At 41.1% G+C, this 26,462-nt stretch overlaps 1 protein-coding gene across 1 annotated transcript in view; it reads left to right on the top strand.

The window, feature by feature from the left end:
* Positions 1-524: 524 nt before the first annotated feature.
* Positions 525-26,462, top strand: part of MORN4 (MORN repeat containing 4) — a 55,559-nt gene continuing 29,621 nt past the window's right edge. Inside the window, exons 1-2 of the mRNA XM_069239625.1 lie at positions 525-1,000; positions 23,990-24,078. Coding sequence (XP_069095726.1) covers positions 24,012-24,078 — 67 coding nt within the window. The 5' untranslated portion in view covers positions 525-1,000; positions 23,990-24,011. The remainder of the gene's footprint in view (positions 1,001-23,989; positions 24,079-26,462) is intronic.

The raw sequence follows: 26,462 nt of genomic DNA, 5'->3' as shown, positions 1-26,462 counted from the left end.
GTGTGGGTGCCAAGCAGCATGTGTGGCATGGTGTCTGGCATCCTTTCTAATATGCCAATGGCTATCAATGTAACAGAAGAGTGCGAATCGAAGCAAGGTAACTGGACAAACAGAATGATATCCAGTATTAGTGATATGCAGCATGTGCCTTAAAGAGCTGCTGGAACAGTCCGCGCCTGATGTGGGAGACATAGGACGGCATGAGCCCCAGAAGAACCAGCCAAAAGGCCTGCCCAACCAACAACGTCAGCCAGAACAGACCAGGGACAAGGGATTCGATGAGTGACCGAGTCCAACCTTCGCGCCTATCTCTGCCACTGTGCACGCATTCTTCACCTCCGCAGTTACAAGCGTCGACACCTTAACCTGCCAGTTCCGCGAATGAACCACCAGTCTAAAACGGACGCCAACCGTCAGAAGAGGTTGTGGTTGGTAGGACCCGGCTCATCAGCCAATCAGCATTTCGAATGCTGTGCGTCAAAGCTCCAATCCACGGTCACCTTACTTTTACCTCCAACTCCCAGGGACATCCGAGGATAAGATCCCTGTGGAATGGTTTCTGCATGCGACCCGGAAGCGCTAAAATTACAACAGATGCCTTTCATTCAAAGATGATCAACGGATAACGGATATTAGGTTGAACCATGGACAGTACGTGTAGCGAAGAGATGGTTATCTTAGGAGATAACGTCCACGGTTGGAGCTTTTAAAAGGATGTAATGAAGAGATTGAGTGCCCCCCTCTGTCTTAATGGAGCAGGAAGAATTCGACGTGTATTAATGCGAGCATGAAGCTTATTTTCCTTTGAGCAACCCTGACATGAAGACTGGAAAAATACTCGTAGAGGGTGTGTGCTTTATCCCACGAAAAAGAGTTGCTCAACACAAAACATCAGACATAAACGCCCCACCGCAAGCAGTCAAAAATTGGGTATTCGGAGACACATTCTATTGAAAAGCTACCGAAGTATTTGAAAAAAAGCTCTACACTCCAAAAAGAGGTAAAGTAAGATCCATATTTCTCGAACCCACACATTCGGTTCTCTTGCCAGCGTGCCTCACCTGACTCCTAAAGATCTCAATCAGGTATCAGAACATTGGCGGAATTATTTCCATACTGCATCTCTTATTCAATGACACATAAAAATGGCCATGGAACAGGGTACTATTAAGATGGAAAGAAAAGGTGTAGCATTATAGCTTTCTTACAAGATCCCAACTCTCCCAGAGTCTACCCTCCATTCAACGATACCCATCTGTCCTGGAACTGATATGTTGTCTCATAGGCTAGCTTGTTTGAGCGCACCATTCTCTGTGCATCGAAGGGTTAGTTGGACTAAACAAAACGGCTAGATTGATTGTTTACATCGTTTCTCGAAAAAAAAAAAACTAGTAGAAGTGAAAGCGTTCTCACCTCAGTGAGCTTTAACAAAGCTTGTGAATTACACATTCTTGGGGCTTTCTGAATTTACACATTTAAGGTGTTAGTCGCTTCCCTATTGTAAGAAAAATTGCCAAAGGGCAGCCTAACCTGTATCGAGTCCCTCTTGAAATAATTAAATTGATTGTGTAGCCTAAGGCTGGTGATTTAAAAATATGCAATTACAGATTCATTGGATATGATATTTTAAGCCCAATTATGCCAGTCCTTAACAACAAACTACGAAATTGAAAAATTGCCTAATTCATACCATAGACACCATTCAGTGACAACTGAGGTAAACCGTAGGCTAAACGTGTACTTCAGGAGGCCTCTACTGATTAAGAAAAGTGTCTAAAAAGATGTTTAATGATAACTTCAAAAGCTTTAACATGGTTCCTGAGTCTTTAGAAAAACACCGAGACCTTCATGCTTGTTATTACGTTTTTTTTAAACAAATATTGGAGGGGAAAACAAGCTACATAGCGTAACTGAAGTATTCTGCTCCTATCGTCTAGGAAGAGGTGGTATGGGTAACGATCAACAATCAGTAGTTCTTGACTGTGGACCAAATTGTCTAGTTTTAATATACACTTTTGTTTTAACTCTTTTATTGTAATGTAATAAATACGATTGACATTAAGTATATAATTATCCCATTAAAGTTATATCATTAATTTGTGATTACGGCATTAGGAAAACATGACGATAATCTGTACAACAGTATTGATTTCTTCAGTTTCGAGCCAACAGTTTATATATTTGTTTTTTATATTGGCAAATCAGGTTTGCATGTAATGTTTAACATTCTGTCCCGTGTCTATTTCAATTGCTCTATATTGTGCCCACTCCACCCTAACCCCCCATAACGGCCTGTTTATTAGGTTCATTTGAGACAGTCCATGCGCTATTACTTGTCAGATATTTTGTTTGCATACAAGAGGCTCAGAGCCCGCCCATTGCTTACCCTTATCTGTCATTTGCTGGCTCCTGTTTGGCCAGCACATGTAGACTTCATGTTCATTGCGCGTTTCTCCCTCCCTGGAGCGTGGACCAAGTACTGCTCATGTTTTTTTTTTTTGGGGGGGGGGGGGGGGCGGGTTTGGCGTGTTCTTCCGCTTTCTGTCTCTGCCTGTTTTCTTCTTCCACCAGCAGCACTTTGTATGTTTTTCTAAGCTGTCTCGCTCCGGATTTTGCTTTCACTGCTCGTTTCCTGTATCTTTCCCTTTTACTTTTTATTCTCTCCCTTTCTACTCTTTGGTGCAGCATAACAACACTGGCAGGCCCTAGGTTGTCAGTGTTACCTTTTTAACAATGATTTCAAAATACATTAATGGCTTCATGCTTTTGCTATTAAGCATTCACTCATTTATTTTGTAACAGAGTGTTGTTTGGGTACATGTTTCATGGTCTATAGGATGTCTTGAGCACAATTAAGTGTTCTATGCAAAAAACACGATGTGGTTTAGGTTTGCACAATTATGGGTTGGATAGAATATTCTAGCATAAAAATAACTTCATATTGTAAAGCACTTTTTTGCTTGTGTGGCCGCACTTATTGTGCTATTTCCCATAGCTGATTGTGTACATTGTAACAAAGATTACCATACCACAATTTACGACAGGCCATCTCATATACAGTGACATACCATACCCAACTATACAATGACAAGCAATACCATGACATATATACGATACTCCAGTCCATACCATACAATAGCTGACCATACCATAGTATATAGTGTCAGACAATGCCATACCATATACAGTGATATGCCATGCCATACTGTACAGTGACAAGCCATACCATCCTATGCAATGACAGGCCACCCATACCATCAATGATAGGCCATACCATACAATGCCAGGCCAAATCACACTGTATAATGACTGGTAATACCATGCTATCCAATGACATACCATACTAGACAATGATGGTTACAGCATACCATACTAATGACAGACCATACTATAAAATGACAGGCTATACTATACCATACTATGCAACAGAACACGCCATACTGTCAATAACAGGCCTTACCATAGCTTGCTATATAATGACTGGTCATTTCATTCCTTGCTACACAAGGACAGGCCATACCATACCTTGCCACACCATGCTAGGCCATGCCATAGAAAGCTAAGCCATACCATACTATAGAACGACAGCCATATTATACTATATTATATGCTAACAGGCCATACTATACAATGCCGAGCCATACCATACTATACATTGACATACAATACTGTACTAAACAATGGCAGTGCAGGCCATACCATATTTTACAATGACAGGCTATACTATACCAAACTATATAACTATAGGTCATACCATACTATACAATGACAGGTCATACCATACTGTACAATGACAGCCCTTACCTTATCATAAAAGTCATACTAAAACATGACAAAGTCAATATAAAGATCTTGCATAGGCAAGATCTATTGGTTTTGCCAATGCTTGTATCTTTTGTTGTCTCAGTCTGATAATATGTATAATAGTATATATGGAGAATTCTCTTTTGGTTCCCATCCTAGCACCTCTCCCAGAGTGTGGTGCTTCCCTCTCCGATAATCTAATGTTGAGTCATAGCCATGTAATATGGAGGAACTCCCATGGTTGGTCTCTGCATTACAGGCGCTCTGAGCACCCGATCTGTCCAAAGTGTCCCTTTTTCTGTTAAAAATGTGTGGTGCTGATATTTAAACGAGATAACCTGGAACTGGGTAGCCAAGGCTGCTTTTCTCTGATCCATCCTACCCTCTTGCCATTTCTCCTCCGTGAGTGACCCCACATATCTTTTCCAAGCCTGTCTAAGTGTATGGAACATGTCACAGGTGTTATAGAAGTTTTCCACAGTTGAAGTAAAATTTGCATTAAGAATAGTTGTTCAGTGTTTGATTTCACATTTCTGTATTAACATGAGCTATTGCAATTGAAACATCATTATGATGTTTTTTTTCTGGGTTTGTTAAAACAGCTGCCGAATTCTGATTTTCATTTTATGTCTATATTTGTCTCTCACCATCATGTGCTGCAAGATGTGCTCTGTTTATTTTGTATGACATATTGTTTTCAAATAATTCTTTGGAGGAATCCCTTTGCTACGTTCCAAGGCTCTTCTTGGTCTGACACTGTATTTCTTTCATACACAATTGTTTCCTGTTATTTATGTAACTCATTTTTTCTGACACCTCCTGATGACATTGGCTCACAAGCAGTGAAATATTCATGTAGTGGGTTAGTGCTAAGAAGGTAGGGTTATGTGGTGTTTAAAAAAATATGAAGTATGATTTGTTGTGAAATGCTCACACCACATAGACTATGCAGTCTTCATGATTTCCTATGCTGAAAATTGCTATATAAACCCTTGAACTTGTGAGTGGGAAATGACTTCCCAGAACCTCTAGGGATTCTGCTCGATTTTCTTTTGACTTGCTTGATATTTGAGACTTAGTCTGTTTACCTGATTTTTGCACATTATTGCATTATTTATGTAAATGAGTTTTTTTTAATGGAAATTGACGTATAAGATTTTGGATAGTTTCAACTCTGTTTGCATTTTCCAATTTCTGTATTGTGCTTTAAAATTGTAATAAACCTTCATAGTTTTCGCTACATTTCTGATCTTGAACTCCCTTTTTGAGTCACTCCTTTCTTATTGACATTATTTTTGAAATGCTCCTGTAAATCTTGTCTTTAGAGACACATTTCTTCATAGACTTTGAGGTGAACACTGTTCCTGACCCATGGTAGCCAGGCGTGCCATTGACTTGCAGATTATCAAAGGCACCCAAAGAACTGGTGTTTATGCATCTCATAGTCAGTTTGTATGTAATTGAAGGAACCCAGGATGATGCCAAACATTACATGTTCCAGTTTAGAAATACCCATGGCATCCCATCCACAAAACCCATGTCACCAATGTACATAGGCCAGAGTGCTCCCAGCCATAGAGAGATTACATTGGTTGCTCACTCTGATAGACTCTTGACAGTACTGTTACTTATCTTTCATTTTTAAGGTGGTGTTTTGCAGAAATATATATAAAAAAAAAAAAATCAGTTCCCGCACAGTATGGCGATATTGAGCATTGTAAAAGTGTAATTTAGTTTGCAGTCCCCTATGCACTGTTATTTTTTAATATCTGCCATTCAGCAATATTAATTGCCTTCTTTTTTATTCAAGAGCAGGCCGGAAATTCAAGATGATGTCAATGTTTAGCGATTGAAATAAGTAATTTATGTCGAGTAGAGGCTCAAACAATGTCATAAGTATGCCTCTATGCCATTTTAGTCAGATACCGTGTACTGCGGTAAATTATACACTGCACTGTGTAATACTTTTTTTTTTTATCTACCCATCACTGGTTTAAGGTCTACACAGGCCCTGCACCTTTAACCTCAAAGTACCTAAAAGCTAAGCTAAACAATTGTGGAACCTCCGAATGACAGTGCAAAAGTCTTTCTTCGATTACAATAGTGTAGACTCCTTACAGCCAGTGACTAAGAAAGCGCTTAACCATCGAATTAGCAGTCTAAATATTCACTGACAGCCACATAGGATGGGTCGACAGATGGTATCTGTCAGTTTTGAAGTCAGGCCTTGGAGGGTGGCCTTGTACCCCATATTTAATTAAAGAACGATTTTGTTCTGCCTACCCATTCAATATCTGTCAGTGCAAACAGTGCCTCTGAAGGTTATGCAAATTGCCTGCCTAACTTTGATTATTATTGAGTATGTTTTTTGCATGGCGTTTTTGTTTTCTTGCATAGAGTTTAGGGCTCATCTTGAGTCAAATGCTCTACCTTATAGGTATAGATGTAGGCTTTGCAAGAAAGCTGATGTATTCCACAGTGAAATTAGTAGGCAGTTAGATTGGCAAACAAGCTATAACTTCCACTGAAGTCATTATGGTTGGCAAGTATGCATATCTTAGTCTTCTCAGGACCCCCATTGCCAATGCTTTCCTGATGTACTTCTCTTGGATCCTTAGTCCTTCTTGGTAACTGCCCACAAGAGAAGGAGGAAGAGTAAGAATATCTGTTTATCGGGTGTGACCTCAGCCTCTCTTTGACACGTTTGCCCTTTGATGCCCGTGCCTACTGCACTGTTTTACTTGTCAGTCTGCACATCCGAGGGGATTGGGAGAGTAGTCTTAAGAGTCTTGACCTACTCCCCATATGCGGTACTGGATATGTGCTATCTGCTTCTCCTCGATTCTATTACAAATGATCACGTTTCTAATTTCAGTGCATGCTTTTTCTCTTGTGTTCTTCCCACAGGAGAATCCATGTTCATAGCTTAATCCACGAATGCAGGCTCCGAGGTCTTAGTTCTATAACGTAATAATGAAAGCATCTCAAGGTCCCAGTTCGCTGTTTTTTTTTTTTTTGCCACTGCCTGTCACATTTTTGTTGTCCGTTAACTAAGTGGGCAAATACATTTACACTCTTCATTGACAACTCAAAGCCTGGACGCTGCAGGGCGTGGTATTGTCAAACTATTCCATTTCTGACAGGAATGCAGTTACAATCCCTCTTTCCACCTTTAACATGAGAATCTGTGCCCTAACACATTCTCCCTGATTGACTCTTGTGCGTCATGCACGCAGATGATTGCACTACATCCATCTGCTCAAGGCTTGCAAGAACTGAATCAAGACACGTTTCTGGACTCTTCAACGTAAGTACTTTTTACGAGGAGGGCAGAACCTTCCTTCTGCTTAACTGGGAACTTTGGCAGGCCCTCCGGAGACATTCTTTCAGCTGCTAAAGGATGCTCAGCGCCAGGTAGTGAGTAGAATAGAAAAATATGAAACATGACAGCCTCGTACACCACTGTCCCAAATTTGCCTGACCATCAAGACAGACAAAACTAGATGTCTACTGGGGAGGAAGTCTTTATCGGGCGACCAGAAGGCAGGATGGAACCTTTGTTTTTGGTCAGAGATAAAAGATGGCAATGGAGTGCCTGCCTATCTAGGAAGGTAAACGTTCAAAGGTATAATTACTGTAAAGTGGAAGAGGAGATGGCAAAGCGACCTAGCTGAGAAGTGTTAATAGTGTGTGTTGAAAGTATTGTACCTGTGTTAAGATATGCGAGTACTAATTTAGTTCTGATATGATGTTTAGGTTGCCGCCTCATCCGATTTCACCTGGGCACCTTGTTTCGAGTCTTGGCTTTTAATTTGACAAACTAATATGTTCTTGATGTTGTAGCCTGAGCTTTATTGAACTAATTGGAATAACATCTCTAGTAATTATGGTTTATAACATAAAAGCCCAGTACTTTTATAGAGTGAGATCCATCTTGATAATGGATCAGATAGCTGTTCTTGAGCTCGATCTAGAATATGACATTCGGGCCAGCCTGGGTGGATCTTTTAATTTGTGTAGGATGCTGACACCAGAACACAGCAGTGGTGCCATCGCACATCCACTGTGTGCCTTCAATAGGTTTGCAGATGATTCCTTTAACAAATGATTGGCAAAAAAAGCTAGAGTTATGGCTCAGAGCAGTAGGAAATCACACCTAGCACTCTAATTCTTTGCCCATCAGGGTGAGTAAAATACTCTTTGTATTCGGGTAACCTAGAGCAGTATGTAACCCCTCTTAGCTATCTTAAAATACATTGTTACCTTTTTCATTACATTTCCCATGTTGCCAATTTCTTACGGACAGAGTTTGTCAAAATAATGAATGTGCTTGACTTTCTTTGGCTCCAGTCTTGATGCACATTTCATGATTCGACTTACCCCACTACCAATTTATGAGATCACAGAGTAAACTTTTTCCATTTCTATCACTGTCTGGCAGCAAGTAACTAGTTGGCAACCCCACCTGATGGGTCCCATGCAGTATTTATTTTTTAAGAAAGCCTGATACCTGTTCTCTGTCCTGTTAGCACTATTTCCTCCTCTACACAATAATGAGTTCCTTCTGTAAAACGTTGCTATTACCAGCCATAAATGCTGATCACTAGTTGCATGCATTTGTTTTTGTGTTCGGTTGAAATGCTCTGCCTGCGTAATTTAATAATGCATGAGTGCAGGCCCTATCTGGTGGCATAGCATGTCCCAGCGACGATGTAGTGGGAGAAGCAGACAGTATATGATTGCAGATTTTTTTTTTTTTTTGCCTCTGCTCTCCGGTCTTATCAGTTTGCCTCGTTTATATTTCATGAGAAGTGCAAGATAGAATCTCCCATTCTACTGTTCTCTTTTATCACTCGCTTTAAAGGAGAATCTGGCCAACAGCATCATAGTAAGGCAAATTTACATTTGAGACGAAAAGTCTGGAATATTATCAGGATATGGGAATTGGAGCTGTGTACAGTATGCTTATCACTTTAGGCAAAACACTGGCATGGCTGGCAGTGTAGCCTCTTAATACATGAATCGACTGTGAATTGAATCCCTCTGCTGGGGTGTTCGCAGTGGGTATCTTTCCTCAATCACGTGGGGATAAAATGCACTTCAGGTTTTGCTCTCTGCCCTCTGCTGCAGAAAAATTGACCCTTGTTCCTCCCACAAGGACATTTTTAAAGAAATGTTTTGCTGCAATAAAGACTAGTCCCTTAAGTGAAAAGTAGTACACTTGGCCATAGTTATTTTCTAAAAACTCTGCCTCGAAATAAATTAGTAACAAGGATAGATGTGTTAGTAAATCTGTTCTGGTTCAATTACTCCACCACAAATAGTAGTCATTGTAAACTACCTTACTTGGTTCAGGTTCTTGCTATTGATATCTTTGCGTCGGCTTGTTCCAGGCAGTAAGTTCACATTGGTGGTTACTACACTTGCTAGAGAGATCTGTGAGCAGTCTAGTCTTCTGAGTTCCTGTACTTGCTAAAAAAGCACATAACATGTAGGACACAATTATGTTTTTTTGTATATACATAGCTGAGTGGGTTATTACTTTTGTTTCAGAGAACCTTGTATTACATGTAATACATAAGTTTCCGTCTTCGTAATATGTCTTAACCAGTTAAAAGTGGCATGCGTTCGCAAAGCATAAGTTTGGTACCTTGCTGTTTTTCGCAATCATTCATTAGTTTAAGATTGCAAGAAAGGGTTCCTTTCGATATTAACCTAAGTTATTAGTACATGCTAAATAAATTGCCATTCGTAAAAACAATCATATAGACAGCTACATCTGACAGTGTATGTATATCTCATACTTGCAGGACTTGGAAAAGTCACAACCCTGCCCACAAATCATTGGTCATCACTTAAGCACGTGTGAAGTAACAAGCTGGGTGTGTTTGTTTCCTCTATCACACTGCCATTGCCATCACGATTTTAAGCTCCAGCAGGGATGAGACTTGACCAAGAGGCGTTCTGAGGGCACTTGAAAAGGCGCATTTGTATTAGGTCCACGCAGAACTGACACCTCCCTCACTTTGTGTAGGGTATTATTCTAAACGCAAAGTGAAGGAGCCGCTGAATATGCATCACAGGTGACAAATTGCACTGAGTTCAAAGCATTTTCGTTGGTGTCGACCTGGATCTGCATCCAGGTGAAACCTGGCTTAGCGTATATCATTGGGCCAGGAAGGCTAAGCGTATACTACAAAGCCCACACACACACACTTTCAATATGTTTGGTACGTCCTCTCAGGCTAGACTTGGCTAATCCAATGTGTAGCTCGTCAGCTATTGGTAGGACCCTAGCTACCTTCAAGTAGCTATCCTGCATGCAGCCCAGGCTACTAAATTAGAAGCTTTTGCTTGGCTGTATTAATATGTGTACACCAAAATTTAAACGCGTGTCTTTGAAAACCATAATATCTGTATCTTCCGAACTCATACGCTGGGGAAAATGGTTGCATTTCCAAAATATATTTACAGCTGGTATGTGAGTGACAAATCATGCAGCGTTGGGGATATTTATTACTGATATTATTACCTTGGGAATTGCAGCAACTTTGAGGCATTCCACATTCACAAAGCTTTTTTTTTTTTTTTTTAATAACATTACTGCTGGCAATTGTGCCTGATTGACTGAGGTCTTCACTGCTGGTAATCTTACATATGGTGACCAATAATGTAATCTTTTCTGATGTGGTCAATGACACGGCAAGCAACAAAGTGGAGGGTGCTGAACAGACAAGACAAGCAATAAAATGGGAGAAGGTGTGAAGCAGTGGGCAGCAACCAAACAGGAGGGATTGGACAAGCCACCAAGCAGGGGGAACGGGCAAACAATGCAGGAGGGACAGGGCAGACAACAATGTGGGAAAGGCCAGGGGTAAGCAAAAGAAAAACTTCAGTACCTAAGAAAGTGTGAGCTGTGCAGGGACACAATGGGCAGGAAAGCAGTACATGGTCCATGCTCCAGTGAAGGGATAAACACGTGAAGAGAAAGTAAAGCCATTGCAGTGGTAAGCAATAGGTGAGCTCTAAGTCCCTGAAAATAAATAAAATGTCTCGCAAGCGACGATGCATGCCCTGTCCCAGACAAGACCTTCAAACAATGAGGGCTAAAATGCAGCTAAGCTGGGAGAGTTTGAGATATTACAAAGTGCAAGGGAACATCTTGTTTCTGTGAAATGAAACACTGGCTGAAAAGAAAGCACAATAAAACACTGTGCAGTCTTGCAAGATACTTGAAACCTTTAGTAGTTTAGCATGTATTTTTGGGTGTTTGCATTTGGTCCCTTCTTCTGGGAGTTTATCATACAATTTAAGTGGATATTTCTTTGGAGTAAATATATTATGTATGTTTGTATAAGTACCCAATGTAAGTAAACTGTTTTTTCCCTTCTATAGAAAGGAAGTGTGACGGTTTCATTGCAATTGCATTAGGTGCAGTAGAGGTGACAAAGTGTTAATTTTTTCAGTGCTGTTGTTAGCAATCAATCCAAGCAAAACCGCAAATTGCCCTGTCTAGAAATTAAGATTTTTTTGTTCTAAACATTTCTTTATACACTAAGTTTAAGCGTGAGGAAAGCCTCGTGGTTTGCCTCTGCTGTTTATCTTGAAAACTCCCACTTGCTGAACAATGACAAAAGTTCAAACCCAAATGTCACCTAGAGGATCCCAGTTATGCAGCATGTTGCAATTTTGTGGATTGTATGCACTCTTGGAATGAAAAGAACTAAAGATAGGACTTGTTGGAAGGTGTTACATTACATAAAAACAGTGTTGTGATGTACAAGTACATAGCTGTTTACCTTATAGTGCATAGATGTTAATAATACAGTGTCCTCATTGTCACTGCATAGTGCCTGTGTACAACATAATTTAACTTGGAATAAACGGGTGAGAGCTGGAGGAGAAGATGGTTGAAGAGCTTCTTAGACGGCTGCTCCTTTACGCTGTTCCTGATTGTGTCGGGCCAATAATGGACAATTAATCTTTTCAGAAAGATTACTGGTGTGTGTCCATTACAGCAAACAGTATCTCACAGCAGCATCTCACCCACCATCGTCTGGTACCATGCCTATGAAGTGCCGACGCATATACAAAATGTGTTCCCCGTACTTTCTTTCTGGTAATTGCTCCGAATAGTAGCTCAAAATATAATTCAGACATCATATTATACATTCCTTGTGCTTTTTACTTTTCTGTTAGTCATGCTTCATTCACATAAATAGTGCAACACACTTCCTGAAATTTCATGTTGAGAAGACAAAACTGTTTCTGTGGTAGAGTCCCAAGGACGTGGACACTGTTCCACAGGCAATCTGAAAAACTAAAAAAAAAAAAAAAAATGCTGGGAATTCTCACATGGAGAAAACATGATCATATCTGGAATCTTCTATTAAAATCTTTCTTCTGTAATATCATTGCCAGTACTTGCAGTAATAAAATTATAGTTTTATTTATTATAATTTCAAGGCTTCTTTTCATTTTTTTTTTTTTTCTAGTGATTACCATTTTCTTCTCATGTACACCAGTCACCTGTTGTTATGTACCTGGTCAGTGCTGTGCATGGCCTTTGACCCTGAGCAGTAGGGGATGGGAAAAGAGCTTGGCCATGTGTCTCATTCTCAGTGAATGGACAACGTATAGGGGTTGTGAGCAGGGCCAGGCCTTTGGCCAGTCCCGCGTCCAATTCCAGTGGAAAGGCAATTTCCAGGAGTTTGGCTTCTGGCGTTGGGTTCATGACCCAAAATGTACTGCAGGAGAAAAAAGCTCCCTAAAGGTCAAGATATACAAAAGGATTAACCCGTTCGTGCACACTAATACATCCAAAACTACTTACTGAATGGATTAACACCAGAGCACAGAAATCATGCTTACTGAGTTTTACATTCATGACAAGTTTGGCATAAATGCGTTCAGGTTTTTTGCTGTAGCGGCGAGAAAACGTTCCTGTGACAGATAGAATAGGAGAACACATCAATTTCTGACCACACACCTTAATATTTTTCTCCTGCACATAGCCACATGAAAATTGTATTACTGTATGTTAGCTGCATAGGCTAGGGGAGCACCAGATTTGGTGCAGCTCAGAGTACATGAGTGCCAAAGTAATAAGCAAATAAAAAAAATGCCTTTTGATAGAAAGTGTGGGCGAACCTCAGTCAACATGGTGACCTTCCCCATTGTATAAATAAACAGTATTATACGTTTGGTACTATTTTACATGAACCGCAGTGGTATAAAAACATATTTCTCAGTGGCCCATGAATATTTGACATATTTCACAGAAATTAGCGTTCTGTGATAGCCACTGCAGAGCTTTTCCCTCGCTGATTGTTTTAGTAAACTTCGTAAAAACTAAAACATTTATATTGCAGTTTGTGCCCTCTGTTAGCTAAACCTTGCAGGGACTGCAACCATTTTTGAGCTTAGATTGCTAATTAAACAAAGAGCATAAGCTGTGACAGTTAATCAATTCCTGAATGTTCTAAATAGACCCATACAAAATGTGAACAAGTTGCATATTGTTCAGTCAACAGTCTGTTAACGAAAGCTGAACATTCTGACTTCATTTGTGCCCATTGTTAGCTGTGCCTACCTAGGTGTGACTTCATCACTAAGATCCCTGTATCAAGAATATTGTTTTTTGAAGCAGAACCTGTTTTGACTAAATATTTTCTCTGTTGTTTACTACAGACAGTCAAACAGTATAGTTCAGAGTTGGGACAGACAAGTCCTCTGCATGGTCATGGACGTGCATCGCTGCCCTCAGTGCCCATCTGTACTGTTGTCTGGATCATTTATGCTGTTTTTATTTTTTTCGTCAAAAACATGCGGGTGCACCATGACTTAGGCGTGTCTCATGAATTTTGGTTTCGTTGGACTAGGAGGGGCGTCCAAAGCGCTACTGGTGGAAGTTTACTGCCTTCACAAGGAGTTAAGCAGCATGTGCAATGTGGTAGCAACATACCGTATAGTGTTCTGTAGGAGTGAACAGGTCTTTTTTTTACCTTTTGTCACTGGAGTGACGCCCAGAGGCTCACTCACCATTTTAAAGTCCTGCTGATGTGTGCTTAATTCATCCTTAGGCCTACAACGGTTAGATGTGAAATGCTGCACAGAGTATTGACTCTGCACTAGTTGTATGTAGGGCTTGGAAGGGTACAATACAGGATTGGAGCAGTGCTGTGCAGTGTGTGCATGTACTGGGTGTATATGTAACTGCGAGCAGTGCAGCAAATGATAGATGTCGTGCTATGCAGTTTGTGCATGGTGAGTGCATTTACTTGGTGTAAGTGTACCTACAAGGAACACAATACATGAAGGGTGTAGTTCTTTGCAGCATGTGTGTGTGCTGGCTGTATGTATGCCTGCAAGTGGCACAATGCAGAAAGGCTATAGTACTGAGCAGTGCATGCTGAGTAATGTGTGTGCTGAATGTGTGTGTGCTTGGGGTGGCCAAATACATTGACGTAACAGTGTGGACAGTATGTGTGCTATGCCTGTAATGGTACATTATATGGGGGACTCTAGCTTCCATTTTGGAAAGCTCATGCCTGCCTGGTGAGGACATGAGGAGGAAGAGGAATGCCCCAGACAGATATGAGAGAGTGAGGGAAAAAAAAAAAACACGACCCACCCCGGTATACTTCAAAGGGTGCTCTTTGATAGAAATAACAAGAAAAGGGCCAGGACACATCTCAAGAAGGAGATTGGGCTGATAAGGGAGTAGTGCTGATGCTTTTGATGCACGTATCACTGTGGCTGACATTCAAGTGTGAATTCTTGTCACTCCTATGGCCTTTGTTGGGGGGGACTATCCGCTTTGGAATCTCTCTTGCTGTAACAGACTATTTTTTAGGAGAATGAGGAAAAGGAGAGGTGTGCACTTCAAAAGAAGCAGAACCCCCAACATAAAACTTCAAAGACCTGGACCGTCTTTGTTTGTTTACACATTTGTTCATCTAAAAATGGACTATAAGAAGGGCAGGTTGAAACCCACAAAATTTGTCATCTTTCAAGTAGCAAGATGGGCTATGTGAGGAGGGGAAGCTCTGCAAGACTTGTGACCAGGACTGGGGGTCAAGGCCTCCTATTCTTCCTGCTCTGTGAGGGGATATCACCCAGGGAAACCAAGGCCACCTGTTCTGGACCCTGGAGCACCAGCGCCTGCCTGCTGGGCAAGACCAGTGTGCCCTGTGAGGAAGTGCTTAGTGTTGGAGGGAGCGTGGAGCAGTGTGGAGCCCTGCCAAGTGAACTCCTGGTGCAAGGTGATGGCTGCTGCATAGATCAGGTCATTGTCTGTGTGCCAGGAGAAGGCTGCCGTGAAGATATCCAGGGTATGTGTGCCATGTGGGAAGGGTAAAGCCTGTATTGCACTGTTGCTGCGACTCCCATATGCCAGGAGGGCCCGCTGTGCCAGATACTGCCTGTTGAAGAGGGCTGAAGCCTATGTGGGACTGTAGCGATGACCCTGTATGTCTGGACTGGCCCCCTTAGTGCAGACTGCTGCACAGTGAGGGAAAGCGCCTTGGGTGGCAGTGGTGTGGAAACCCTGTATGCCAGGAGGAGCTGGTGAAAAAATAATAATTTTGTATTGCAGATCGGGCTGGAACCTGCGAACTGTGAACCGTGGTGCCCTTGGGTCATAAAGAGCAGTGAGGACTGCAGCCAACCTGAACTCTTGGACCAAGTGTGGATGTATCGCCTCATCAGTGGGATTGAGATCAGGAGCATCAGAATCGCCCTATGCCCATCCTCCCTCCTCACCCCCAGCGTACCTGGTTACTTTCCTTGCAGTAGGACCCCAGAAACACCTTTGAGCGCTGCTGGACCCTACCCTGTAGGCTCAGAAGAAAGCCTGCGCCTGATGTATGCTGCCACTCCTCCCTTGTGCAGCCAACTTACTGAGCAGGACCGGAGCTGTGGGAGTGCCCGCGGACAGGACACCCTGTAGGATGCTGCATGCTTCCTCTCTTGTGAAGCGGGTAAAATTGAGTACAGGCTTACTGCTCCTGGGGTACTTTCTGCTGCACTAACATACTTTTGACTGTTTGCTAAGAGTCGGAGTGGACTCTTGAGTTAAGGCCTGTTAGCGAGCATTCAGTGGATGCAGCCAACAGTGAATGGGATATAACCCCAGTCACATTCAGTGGGGCAGGTGGGATAAGGTTTTGTGAGTAGGTGTGTCATTTGGTGTTGTTGTGTGTGACTGTACAGGTGCTGTGTATCTGGGTGTTGTGTGTGTGTGTGTACCATGGCCATAGTGTGTGTACCATGTATGTGCGGGTGTTTATGAGGCTGTCTGTGAGTGTGCGTGTCAGTGTGAAGTTATGTGTGTGTGTGTGTGTGTGTGTGTGTGTCGCCCTCGACACCCTTTCCTGATTGGTGTGTTGTGTGTGCGTAGGTACTTTGACATTTTGCAACAGTGACAAGTAAGTGTGTGTACTCGTGGTTGCTGTCGTCGTTGCTGGTTCCAGAGTTGTTGGGCGAGCAGGAGCAGTGGGAAAAGGTGTAGTTCTGGTTCCATGGCAGATCCGGACGGGTATGGCTTCCTGAAAGTGAGTGTCTCCATTTATACTGTTGGCTTCCCCCAGGTTTTCTGTGGTGGTGCAACCGCGGCGGAAGCCTTGGCAATGTGCAGCCTCGTAATCTGTCCCACGGGAACAAGGTCTCCGACGGCCTGCAGCTGGCTGCTGTCGACCGTTGCGGCCTTACCACAGTGGCAGTGACTGTGGTGGTTTAGCTGTATTCTGTTGTCATTACCTGCATGGTCAAATGTTGGCGCTCTCTTCTCCGCCAGTCTGTTGGCGGTACAACCACCACCGCCGAAATGGCGGTCCTGAGTCCACCAAACTCGTAATGACCGCCAATGTCTTTTACCTATGTGTTTAGTTTCACTCACTAGCCTCGTACCCGCAAAGTGATCCAAAGAAATGGTTTTGGTAAAAGAAGTTAAGAGAAAATTATTCTAATGTCAACATGTTGAACCAGACATCAAGTTTTGCAAAAAAATAAATAAAATTGCGTGATAATGGTCAAAAGCACCTTTCCTTCTTGTGCCTCCAATGGTAAGTATGCAAAACGACTGTAGATTGGTTGTGGGGGCCTCTGTGTAGTATGTCTCTTTATCCAGTAGTGACTATATTATTGTCCCAGTAAATCTAAAATTTCAATCCCTCTAGACTTGGTTAGCAAACAGCACATGCGCGCTGCCTTGGCTCGACCTAAAAATGAGGACTGGGATGAAGAACTCCCAATTTAATGAAGATTACAGTTAATTAAATGGTTTCATTCCCAAGCACTGATAAATGCAGCAAGTTATACACTACCTTTCAAGAAGATTTAAGGTCAGCATGCATCCATCCACACAGTTTACAAAATGATTATGAAAGAAACCATAGGTAAACAAACAATGCAGATTGAGAGGAAGGCACTGACAAGAATATGGATTGGGCAGTGATGAACACAATTGGTAATCGAAATGAAAACAAAAAACCTTCCACTCTTCCTCTTTACCTTACACAAGTGATGTTACAAGTGCCTCGTTCATGGAGGATAGAGGACTGTTTTTTTTTTCTTTTTTTGTTTTTTTAAGCCAGTCTTCCCGCAGTCACAGAGAGGAATTCCCCGGTGTCCGATACCTCCCTGCACCAGTGATAGTATCCATCAGGTGTGAAAAGGGGGATTTTGTGGGCAGCCCTGAATAATTTCACACAGGAGAAAACCCGATATTTATATATTTGGGTGCAACTGAATCCCCTTCAAACACCAATTGCACATTTGGAAAACATTGATTTGTGCCTCTTAAACACCGCAGCTAGCACCCAGGTGCAGGAATTTCCACATTGTACATCGCCTGTTTCAAGAAAACATGGTAAAAAGAGGGACATTCAACACTTTCTGTGTTCACTCCACAAAGTAGAACACCGGAGTTGCAGAAAGTTGTGAATAAGCACACAGTTTGACTAATCAGAAGCGTTAATAGCATGTTTGTCGAACACTTTAAACACATGCAATAACCGTGTTAAATGGCAGTATTTGTTTTAATGGATAGCAAAAGGGGAAGGGTATAAACATGGGACCTATATGGAAGCAATATGGCTTTACAGTCAGAGCTTCCGACTTTGGTACTGGGGAACGAGGTTCGAATCTCGGCATCGGCTCAACATCTTGTGATTCTAGACAAATCACTTAATCTTACCTTGTCCGTCCCTATAAATATTAATATAAAATTAATGTGACCTTGTTAGAGAGGTATGGGGCAAGTGGCAGAAGAGTAATTGGGTTCTGAAGCACCACCTCTTTGCCCCTTTCCGGTTCTGAGAACCGGAATGGGGCAAAGAGGGCAAGGGGGAATCAAAGGGGGTGCGGGCGGGGTATTCAAAGATAGAGTACCTGCATTGCAGCAAACGGCCACTAATCAAGTGGAATTAAACTGTACTAGGCTGGTGCTCCTCATCTCAGAACTGAAATGATTTATCAGGTTTGTGAACCAATTAGAAGGCAGCATAGAAGTGCGACACTGGAGTGAACCTGTGGGAAGCAGCTAGGCGGGATCAAAATCCTTTATAGAATACAGCAGATCTTGCAGATAGCGATTGTGTACTGCCAAGGCTCAACATAAATCCATGAGAGCCTCACCTTTATCTGTTCAAGCAAGCAAACTATGCAATTAATTACCCCAAACATAACATCCATGGATAACTAGCTTATTTTCAGAAGACTGCTTAAGAGTTGACTATTCTCTATATAACCATTATACTCAAACACTAATGTATAGCATATCCCAGTATATGTAAACATTTATAATTTGACTATTTGTATGTATTTAAATATGTACATTTCTATGACAAAAATGTATACTAACTATGGTTTTAAAGAATATATATAGCTATTCTTTAGATCTGCTTAACAAATGTATGGTTATATATACTTTTTATTTATTTCAACATGTAAATATGATCAGACCCTTCTCTCTACTCAGTTCTCTCTTTACCTGACCTGTCTTTCTACACTTCTTCTCATTTTGCCCCTGAACCTCACAGCACTCTCTACCCTACTTGTCTGTAAGCCTCACGTACTCAACCTACCACTTCCCCTTTCTACATCTCTGTATCTTTTTTTTTTTTTTTAGAAACCTCTCTCTGTATTTCACCTTTCTCCCTCTCTTCTCACACTAATCCTTATTTTCTCACTGAATCTATATCAGAATTTAAAAAGCAGTACTTTTAAACGGTTGTTCAAACAAGCATTCTTTTGTGAATATTTGCTTGGCAGATGCTGCACATCTGGAGGTTTCTGTTGTTTTTTTCATGCCCCCATTTCTGAAAGGTTAACGTATAATTCAATATTACATCACTAAAGCTTGAATTACCTGAAACGCTTAAAAATCTTTCTGAGCATGGACATCCAAAATATCTTTCTTCAGGTTCCAAGAATGTTTGAAATAGCACTACAGAGCAGCTAGTTCTGTTCAGTGTATGGTGGCTGACTCATCTGTCAAGGAAAATACTCACTCTTGCTTGAGCCCAGTTTACTTATGCATCATTTTCTAGCCTGCTCTATTCATCCAAGCGTGCTTGCATGCACATCATAACAACATTTCAATCTAAATATCAAGGAAACAAATTGTCATCCAATACAGAAATGAATAACATAGCACCACTTAAACACAGTCATAAAAGGATGAAATGGCCACAAAGACATTTTGAGTCTTACATTCACCATTTTCATACCTCATTTTGCTCCTCGCCAACTCTGCATCTCATTGAAATATGTCTTATATCCTTTAAGGTATCTTCTCTCACTTTCCTGCTGCACAAATTCTCTTTCTTGACTTTGACGTCCCTCAGCAAAAATATTTAGCTAAACATTCAGCCATTCTCCCATCCAGGCAAACTAGCAGCTGCATGAGTGTCCTGTCATCACAACGGGTGTGTGCATCTGCTTTTTTGCACCTTCAGGGCTCTATGGTATTACAGAAGGGGCCGCAAACACTTGTCAAACATGCCCTTGAGAGGTGACCGTAATGGGGGTCACAAAAAGGTGGCACACTCTGAGTGTAGTGAGATGAAATAAGGCATTCTTTGTGGAACTGGTTATTATTAGCCAAAACAGTGGTTCTCCATTAGTGCCAGGAAGCAACTCTCTAAATAGTTAGTTGACTTATACGATCTATTCATATGTCCTGTTCATGAGGCCAGTGTGCACACACTGTTAAAAGGAATACCTTTTGGTCATCATAAAATAATTTTAGCTGGTAAATGGAGAGCCGTAAGCAAGGCTAATTTTGTTGATTATAGTTGGGAAGAGTAATTCCACTGTTGTCTTTTGTTGTTCTTCAGCTTTGACCAAGCGTTTCTATGGAAGTGCTTCATTGCTAAAATGAATACACCATCCTTTGGAGCAAGACGTCTTCATTGTCAGCTAAACACTGTACTGGCATTCTAATTCTCTACATACTTAAACAGGGGTGTGGAATTCCTGTAGCCCTACGCCCAGGACTTATTGTTTGGGGTCAAGAACAACAAGTTTTAATGTTTATTTTGTCCTTGAGACAAGTAGGCCCAACCTCCTGCAGCACAAACCCTTTGGCTGTTAGTTTACCTACTACATTATGGAGCATGGAAGGGAATTGTCTGCAGTTTAGGTAATATTTGTCTCCATATGCTAATGACTGGCCATGTTTGTATTTATGGTTCATTAATGCAAAGCCTTTATTATCAGGGGGAGTACTCTAAATACATGTTGTAAGCTCGGACTGCAGAACTGACAGTGGTTCCAATAAAAAAAATGTGTACACACATTTGCAAAGTTTAACAATATTAGGCTACATGTAATGCTCCAAGAACATTCTCTGATTAGCTGCAAATATTTGCAGAAGCTTAAAAGCAAGATTGGCGATTCTTTGCTTTCAGAATAAAATGTTCACAAAAAAATGCAACTAGGAAAATAAACGTTTTGCTGAATTACTGTGAAATTTTAGATACTATTTCTTTGAAACATCATTCAGTGAAATGTTTTGATGCATGCTAGTATTTCCCAAAAATATTCATAAAAGAAAATCGGTGAAACCAGTCTCAACATGATTATGAGAAACATGAAAATAAACAGGCCCTGGCAAATCCAATTGTTCCAACATTGATGGCCAGTCTTTTGGTTTTGTCAATGCTTGCCTTATTTTGGCATGGCTTTTGCAAAATATTATTGTTGTGGGAGCTGCCTGACCTTTATCATTGTAACAAACATTTACAAAAAGCAAGAATACCTTTTTAGTCTCAAAAAGCACACATTGCCTCAGTAGTTTGTGGCACCAAACAAAACTATTTTGTGTGCCAATATGCTCTTTGTGAAAGTCTAGATTGCTATCGCTCACAGTGAAGCCAGCCTATTGATGGATAAAGAGAGAGACAGAATTTTTTAATAAAAACAAAAGGTTTTGGGTAATGCCAGACCTAATTAGGGGACGAATTGTTAAAGAAAATCACAAAAGTGCACCCATGGTACATGTCTTTGAATTAGTGCAGATTTACATATTTCATGAATTCACAAGAAATTCACATAAGTGGAACAGGAAATCGTACTCCTAGAAACTATTTCTGAACTGCATTTTAGCATGATCTAAGTGTAGATTTGCACATGCAAAAATATGTTGAGTGTTTACAAGTTCACTTTCCCTCCAACCAGGGCTTGAAAAGGGCAGGTACTGTCTGGTACTGAGTATCTGCTCTTCTTCAAGACGAAAGGGAGAGTACCTGCACTTCTAAGCAAAGATGAAATATATTTAATTGGAGAATACCAGCATTTCTCAGGAGAAAACAGGTACTCTAGACAGTGAGTACCAGGACTTCCATATTTGCATTTAAAGCACTGCCTCCAACCACATTTTTGCCAACCCTGGAATACGTTTTACCTCTGCCCTGGTCAGTAGTAAATTTCCAACCTTTCCCAGAATGGGAAAAGATTAGGGAAGAGCTTGTGAAAACCCATAAAACATATATGCTAGTAGGTTTGCACAGACTCAAAATGGCGTTCCAACTCAGGAAATTTTGCTTACCGCTGCCTCAACCCCCAGTATGTAGATCTGCATAAAGGTGACACAATTAGGAAATTGCTAGCACTCAAGCCCTTCTATAGTATTAGCCCTGGCATAATCAGAGAGGCTACTATCAGAGCTCTTATATAATGAGATTGCTGCCATGTGTTGCGGCTCTACATGGCACCAAAGGGGCAAGTATAATTTTTACAGGACTAGTAGATTTATGAAGGAACATGTCCTATGGACAAGTAGATATTTTATTAAAATCCACACCCTTGCATAGATATTCTGGAAACACTACTTCCCTGTACCTCGACTTGTGAATATTTGTAAAGTGATGCAATGGAGGTGGGGGAAAGTGTATCAATGAGGAGCAGTTAAGAAGGACTGATTTTGGAGTAACTTCTAGGGGTAGGATAGTTGTTATTGATGTGAGCAGAGAGAAAAATGTGAACTGATTAACAATAGTTTGAAATTAAATACTGTACAGGACAGGTGTGTGTATGGGTAAGTAGGGAGGGGTGTGAAATGCTGAAGGAAGAAGACAGTAAAGGATGATATAATGCAAAAAGCATTAGAAGAGAGTACATGGAGTATGTTGATACTGTCTTATCATATAATATTATATAAAGCACCTACAGAGGATCTGACACTGCTGTCCTTAAGACCATACGAAGTGTGTCCATAATGAGAGATAGTCAGCAAATAAATTAGCATAGTCCATTAAATAAACCTTCTTGAGACTAGTCAAATTATAAGTTTTAGTAAAGAATTAAAGTGCAATATAAAAGGCAAAATAATGCATGGTAAATCAATAAATGGAATTAGCATAAGGCTTAATCAAAATGCAGCAAAGAGTCTGATAAGAACTCAAGTTTCAAAATAAAAGTTTCTCCATCCTAAGTGAGAGACAGACTGATAGACCCTCCTCTTAAAGAATAGGGGCTAACAGGTCTTGACACCTCCCAGATGGAGCCTTTTTACAACTAAATTCACAGTGAAAAATCGTAGTATCAGCATAAGGTGGACAAATTGTTACACAATTTTAACACATCAGAATACAGATTGTAATGCAGCAGCATATAATATCCCCGAAATAAATATTATTTTAAACCCTTTTAACCTAACGTCATTGGATGTGACAGTACAAATCTAGTGAAACTCAAAACAATGACTTACCAATACAATGAATAGCCTTACAGTGGCACAGGCATGAAGAACTTTGAATTGTTAAGAAGAAAGGAAAACATCCTCTGGAGTTCTTCGAGAACAGAATGTCAAGGCAGAGACTTATACTAGTGTAGATGTTGTTACATGCAATGAGAGGACAAATGAAAACATACATCATGGCTTCCTTGAGATTCAAAATAGATTCCAGGCTAGTTCGGGCAAGCATTGGAAAATATGGTTTTATAAAGTGAAGCATTTTCATTTTTAATGCAAAACGTTCATGATGTTAAGCACTCCAATATTATGTTATTGCCAACAGATGTGGTGGAAAGAGTATATGGAGGGAGATGCAGGGTGTGTGGGTTTACATTGAAGATGACAAAAGCTGGGTAATGGATGAATTGGATTAAGTCGGGACTCCGATTCTGTGAGAGGCATGAAGGCTGTAAGTAGACGGAGGAAGGTTTCCGTTTGGTTGAAGGGATGGAGAGGGTAAATCTGAGTAAGGGGGTGGCTAGTGTCAAGAGGAACAGGTTCAGTGGGTACGAGGATACATAGTGGAAAAACTCTGCTATTTGCGCAAAACCGAGAACAGAATCATTTCAATGGAGGTTTGCACGCGTTCTTCAAGATATCACTCTAGTAGAATTTGGAAAGACGTTCTCTTGTAAGTGTTTGACAGCTGTACTGTTTTTCTTTCTCCCAAAGTATTTAAGTCTTATCTCTGGGTGTTTTCATCACTAAACCTAGGGCAGTTTAGCGCAGACAGTTTTTAGAAGCCATGTCCTATGTCTGATCAATTACATAGAATGACCTTCTCTGATCGAGCGGGTCCAAGACATTTGTCTTATGTCAAGCCAAGAAAATTGAGTTTAAGCCAGATTTAACCATTGACCTAATTATGTTATAGAACCGAAGATGTCCTTCCACATACCACGTATTGACAAGTTTTTTTTTTTTTTTTTTTCTTTTTTTTTGCAGCTCTAATCCTCTGCCAGATAAAATGACCCTTATGAAAGGCTCCTTCACCTACTCCAATGGCGAAGAGTATCATGGCGAGTGGAAAGAAGGTATGAGTTAATAGGATCGGATTTAGCGAGAGTGAATTAGAATTTGATTCAAAATGGTTTAAAAAAAAAAAAAAAAGAAACCTTACTGTTTCCTATGTACCTTCCAGGAATCTACTATTTCGCAGTCTAGGACACCGTTAAGACTTATGGAAATGGGGGGACTCATTCTCCACTGTACTGTACTATTACATTAATAATTAATGTATGACTATGTATGTAGCATATTTCTTCTCTTTACATCGTCCCATAAAGGACCAGGGAACCCAGTGGCGATAAAGGAAGCCAGATCTGATCGAGTCACAAAGCCTCTATCTTGCGTCATGACAGAATTACACCTGGAAAAGGTCCTAACGTACAATGTACAAATTACCTATTAATCTCAAAAGTCTAGGTTTCACAGTGTGAGAATCATTTGTCTAATCAACTCCAGCAGTTGCGTACCGTTGTGGCATAATGGTCACACTGTTTGTCACATCCAAACTATTAACCTTTACTGTGGCTAGATGAGGGTAGTTTGCAATTTTATAGCCATCCTAAAAGTGTTGAGAGCTCTCATTCTTTGACGCGAGCTCCTTTTCCTTGAGATGTTTACCCAAAAGACAGTGACACATTGTCCTATTTCCGAATCTGAGCAATTCCAAACAACAAGCGAGCCTCTTATATGGTGGGGGGACAGCCCCATCTAGTGGTTAGTCAAAGCACGTTCTGCTTTTCACCTAGATCGGGTGCATTTTGCTTAATCGTGTGTCGGTATTGATTGTGCTGTTTTTAACATTTCTTTATCAGTGTCTAAGACTAACATTTTGCGAGTTTGTGCTGCACCCTTTGTTTAGCTCGCATTGTTGTACATTGTTTTAATTGCACGAGGACTCCTCAGGCATTCATTTGGTACTGCAGAGGGTTTTGCTACCTCCTTGTCGGCCCCCAGGAACAGAATAGGCGTTCAACTCTGTACTCTTCCAGGCACCACATCTCCCAATGTACATGTACATGGGTCTAACTATTATTACGTTGTTCTGTAGTGAAAGCGCGCGTAAAATGGGTGCGTAGGCTGTATGGACATGTAGCGGATGGCAACGCATGATTAGTTATGTTAGGGGCACAGCACGCTGCATAATTTCTCACTTTGCATAATGCATTTCTCTTCTCTTTTAATAAAGGAAACATTGTCCTGCTCAAAACAGTTTACAAATTAGCATATGCAGAATGACAGGAGTACTGGATAAGTACGTAGCTTTGGTAATTCAGGACAAGAAAGAAGTGTCGAACCAAGGGCAGTTCCTTTATTTTACAAATATTTGTATTAAATTCTACATAAGATCACACTGCTTTTTGCCAATTGCTTATATGTTTCATTCAAGTATATCTTTATAAACGTTTTTACAGACTTTTCTTATACTTGTACATTAATAGCAAAATCTCACCATCTCAGATCCGTCCTCATTTCCCCCATAACACCGTGTGCTGTGCATATGGACATGCACACTTAATTTCTAATTTAACCCTCTGCCCCTTCTGAGAAGGTAGCCAGCACCGTTTGTTCGAGCCCATTTGCGCTTCCACTGCAACCTTCAACCCAAAAAAGAGATATTACAGCACAGACAATATTATCTAGAAAAATGTCTCATCACCTTCTGTAGCCTACTCCCCAGTCCGGGATCATGCAAGGAACCACGCCACACACAGAGCTCTGTAACAGACGTCTTTATTCCTCAGCATACTATCACACACTGCACTCCTACCATGTCTACACTGTTAAAAACCACACCCTAACACCTCCCAGCAAGTTACGGAATTCCTCTACTGAGTCTGCCTAGAGCCGCAAGGGTGCTAGCGCACATAGTCTCACAACTATACATCTCACCCTTTGTTAAATAAAAAAGTATAGACATCAGTTACATTATACTTCTTCAATAAGGGGTGGAGGTGCTCGCACTAGTCGGCCAGATCGAGTAGTATAAGGTAGTTGAGACAAACTCTGGTTGTGCACCGATGGCACCGTTCGGAAGCTTGATCTGGACTGTTAGATGGGATAATTTCTTTCATAATTGCTGAAGCTGACGAACGTCGAGGTAGGTGCTTAAAATATGACTAGTCTCGAGTGTTGTACTGTCCGGGACGATGTGCCGTCACCATATGTCCTTGGCACGTCACCACCCTCAAGGGGTCAACAGCAAACAGTGTCTGTTTTTAGCTTTCATTTCTGTCTGACAATGACCCAGTCCCCTTCATCAAATATTGTTTCCTGAGCTTGTCGACGTCCGTTTTGTTTTGCACTTTCGAGAAGTGTCTGTGACATGAAACCTATTGGCATTCAAAGGTCTGTCCACAGTTGACATTCGGCATCAGATTGAACTTGGAACCCAAAGCTTCTTTGATCTGAC

This window comes from Pleurodeles waltl, chromosome 6 (assembly GCF_031143425.1).
Source record: "Pleurodeles waltl isolate 20211129_DDA chromosome 6, aPleWal1.hap1.20221129, whole genome shotgun sequence".
Lineage (NCBI taxonomy): Eukaryota > Metazoa > Chordata > Amphibia > Caudata > Salamandridae > Pleurodeles > Pleurodeles waltl.
Note: the sequence above shows the minus strand (reverse complement) of the source record. Positions and strands in the feature narration are given on the sequence as shown.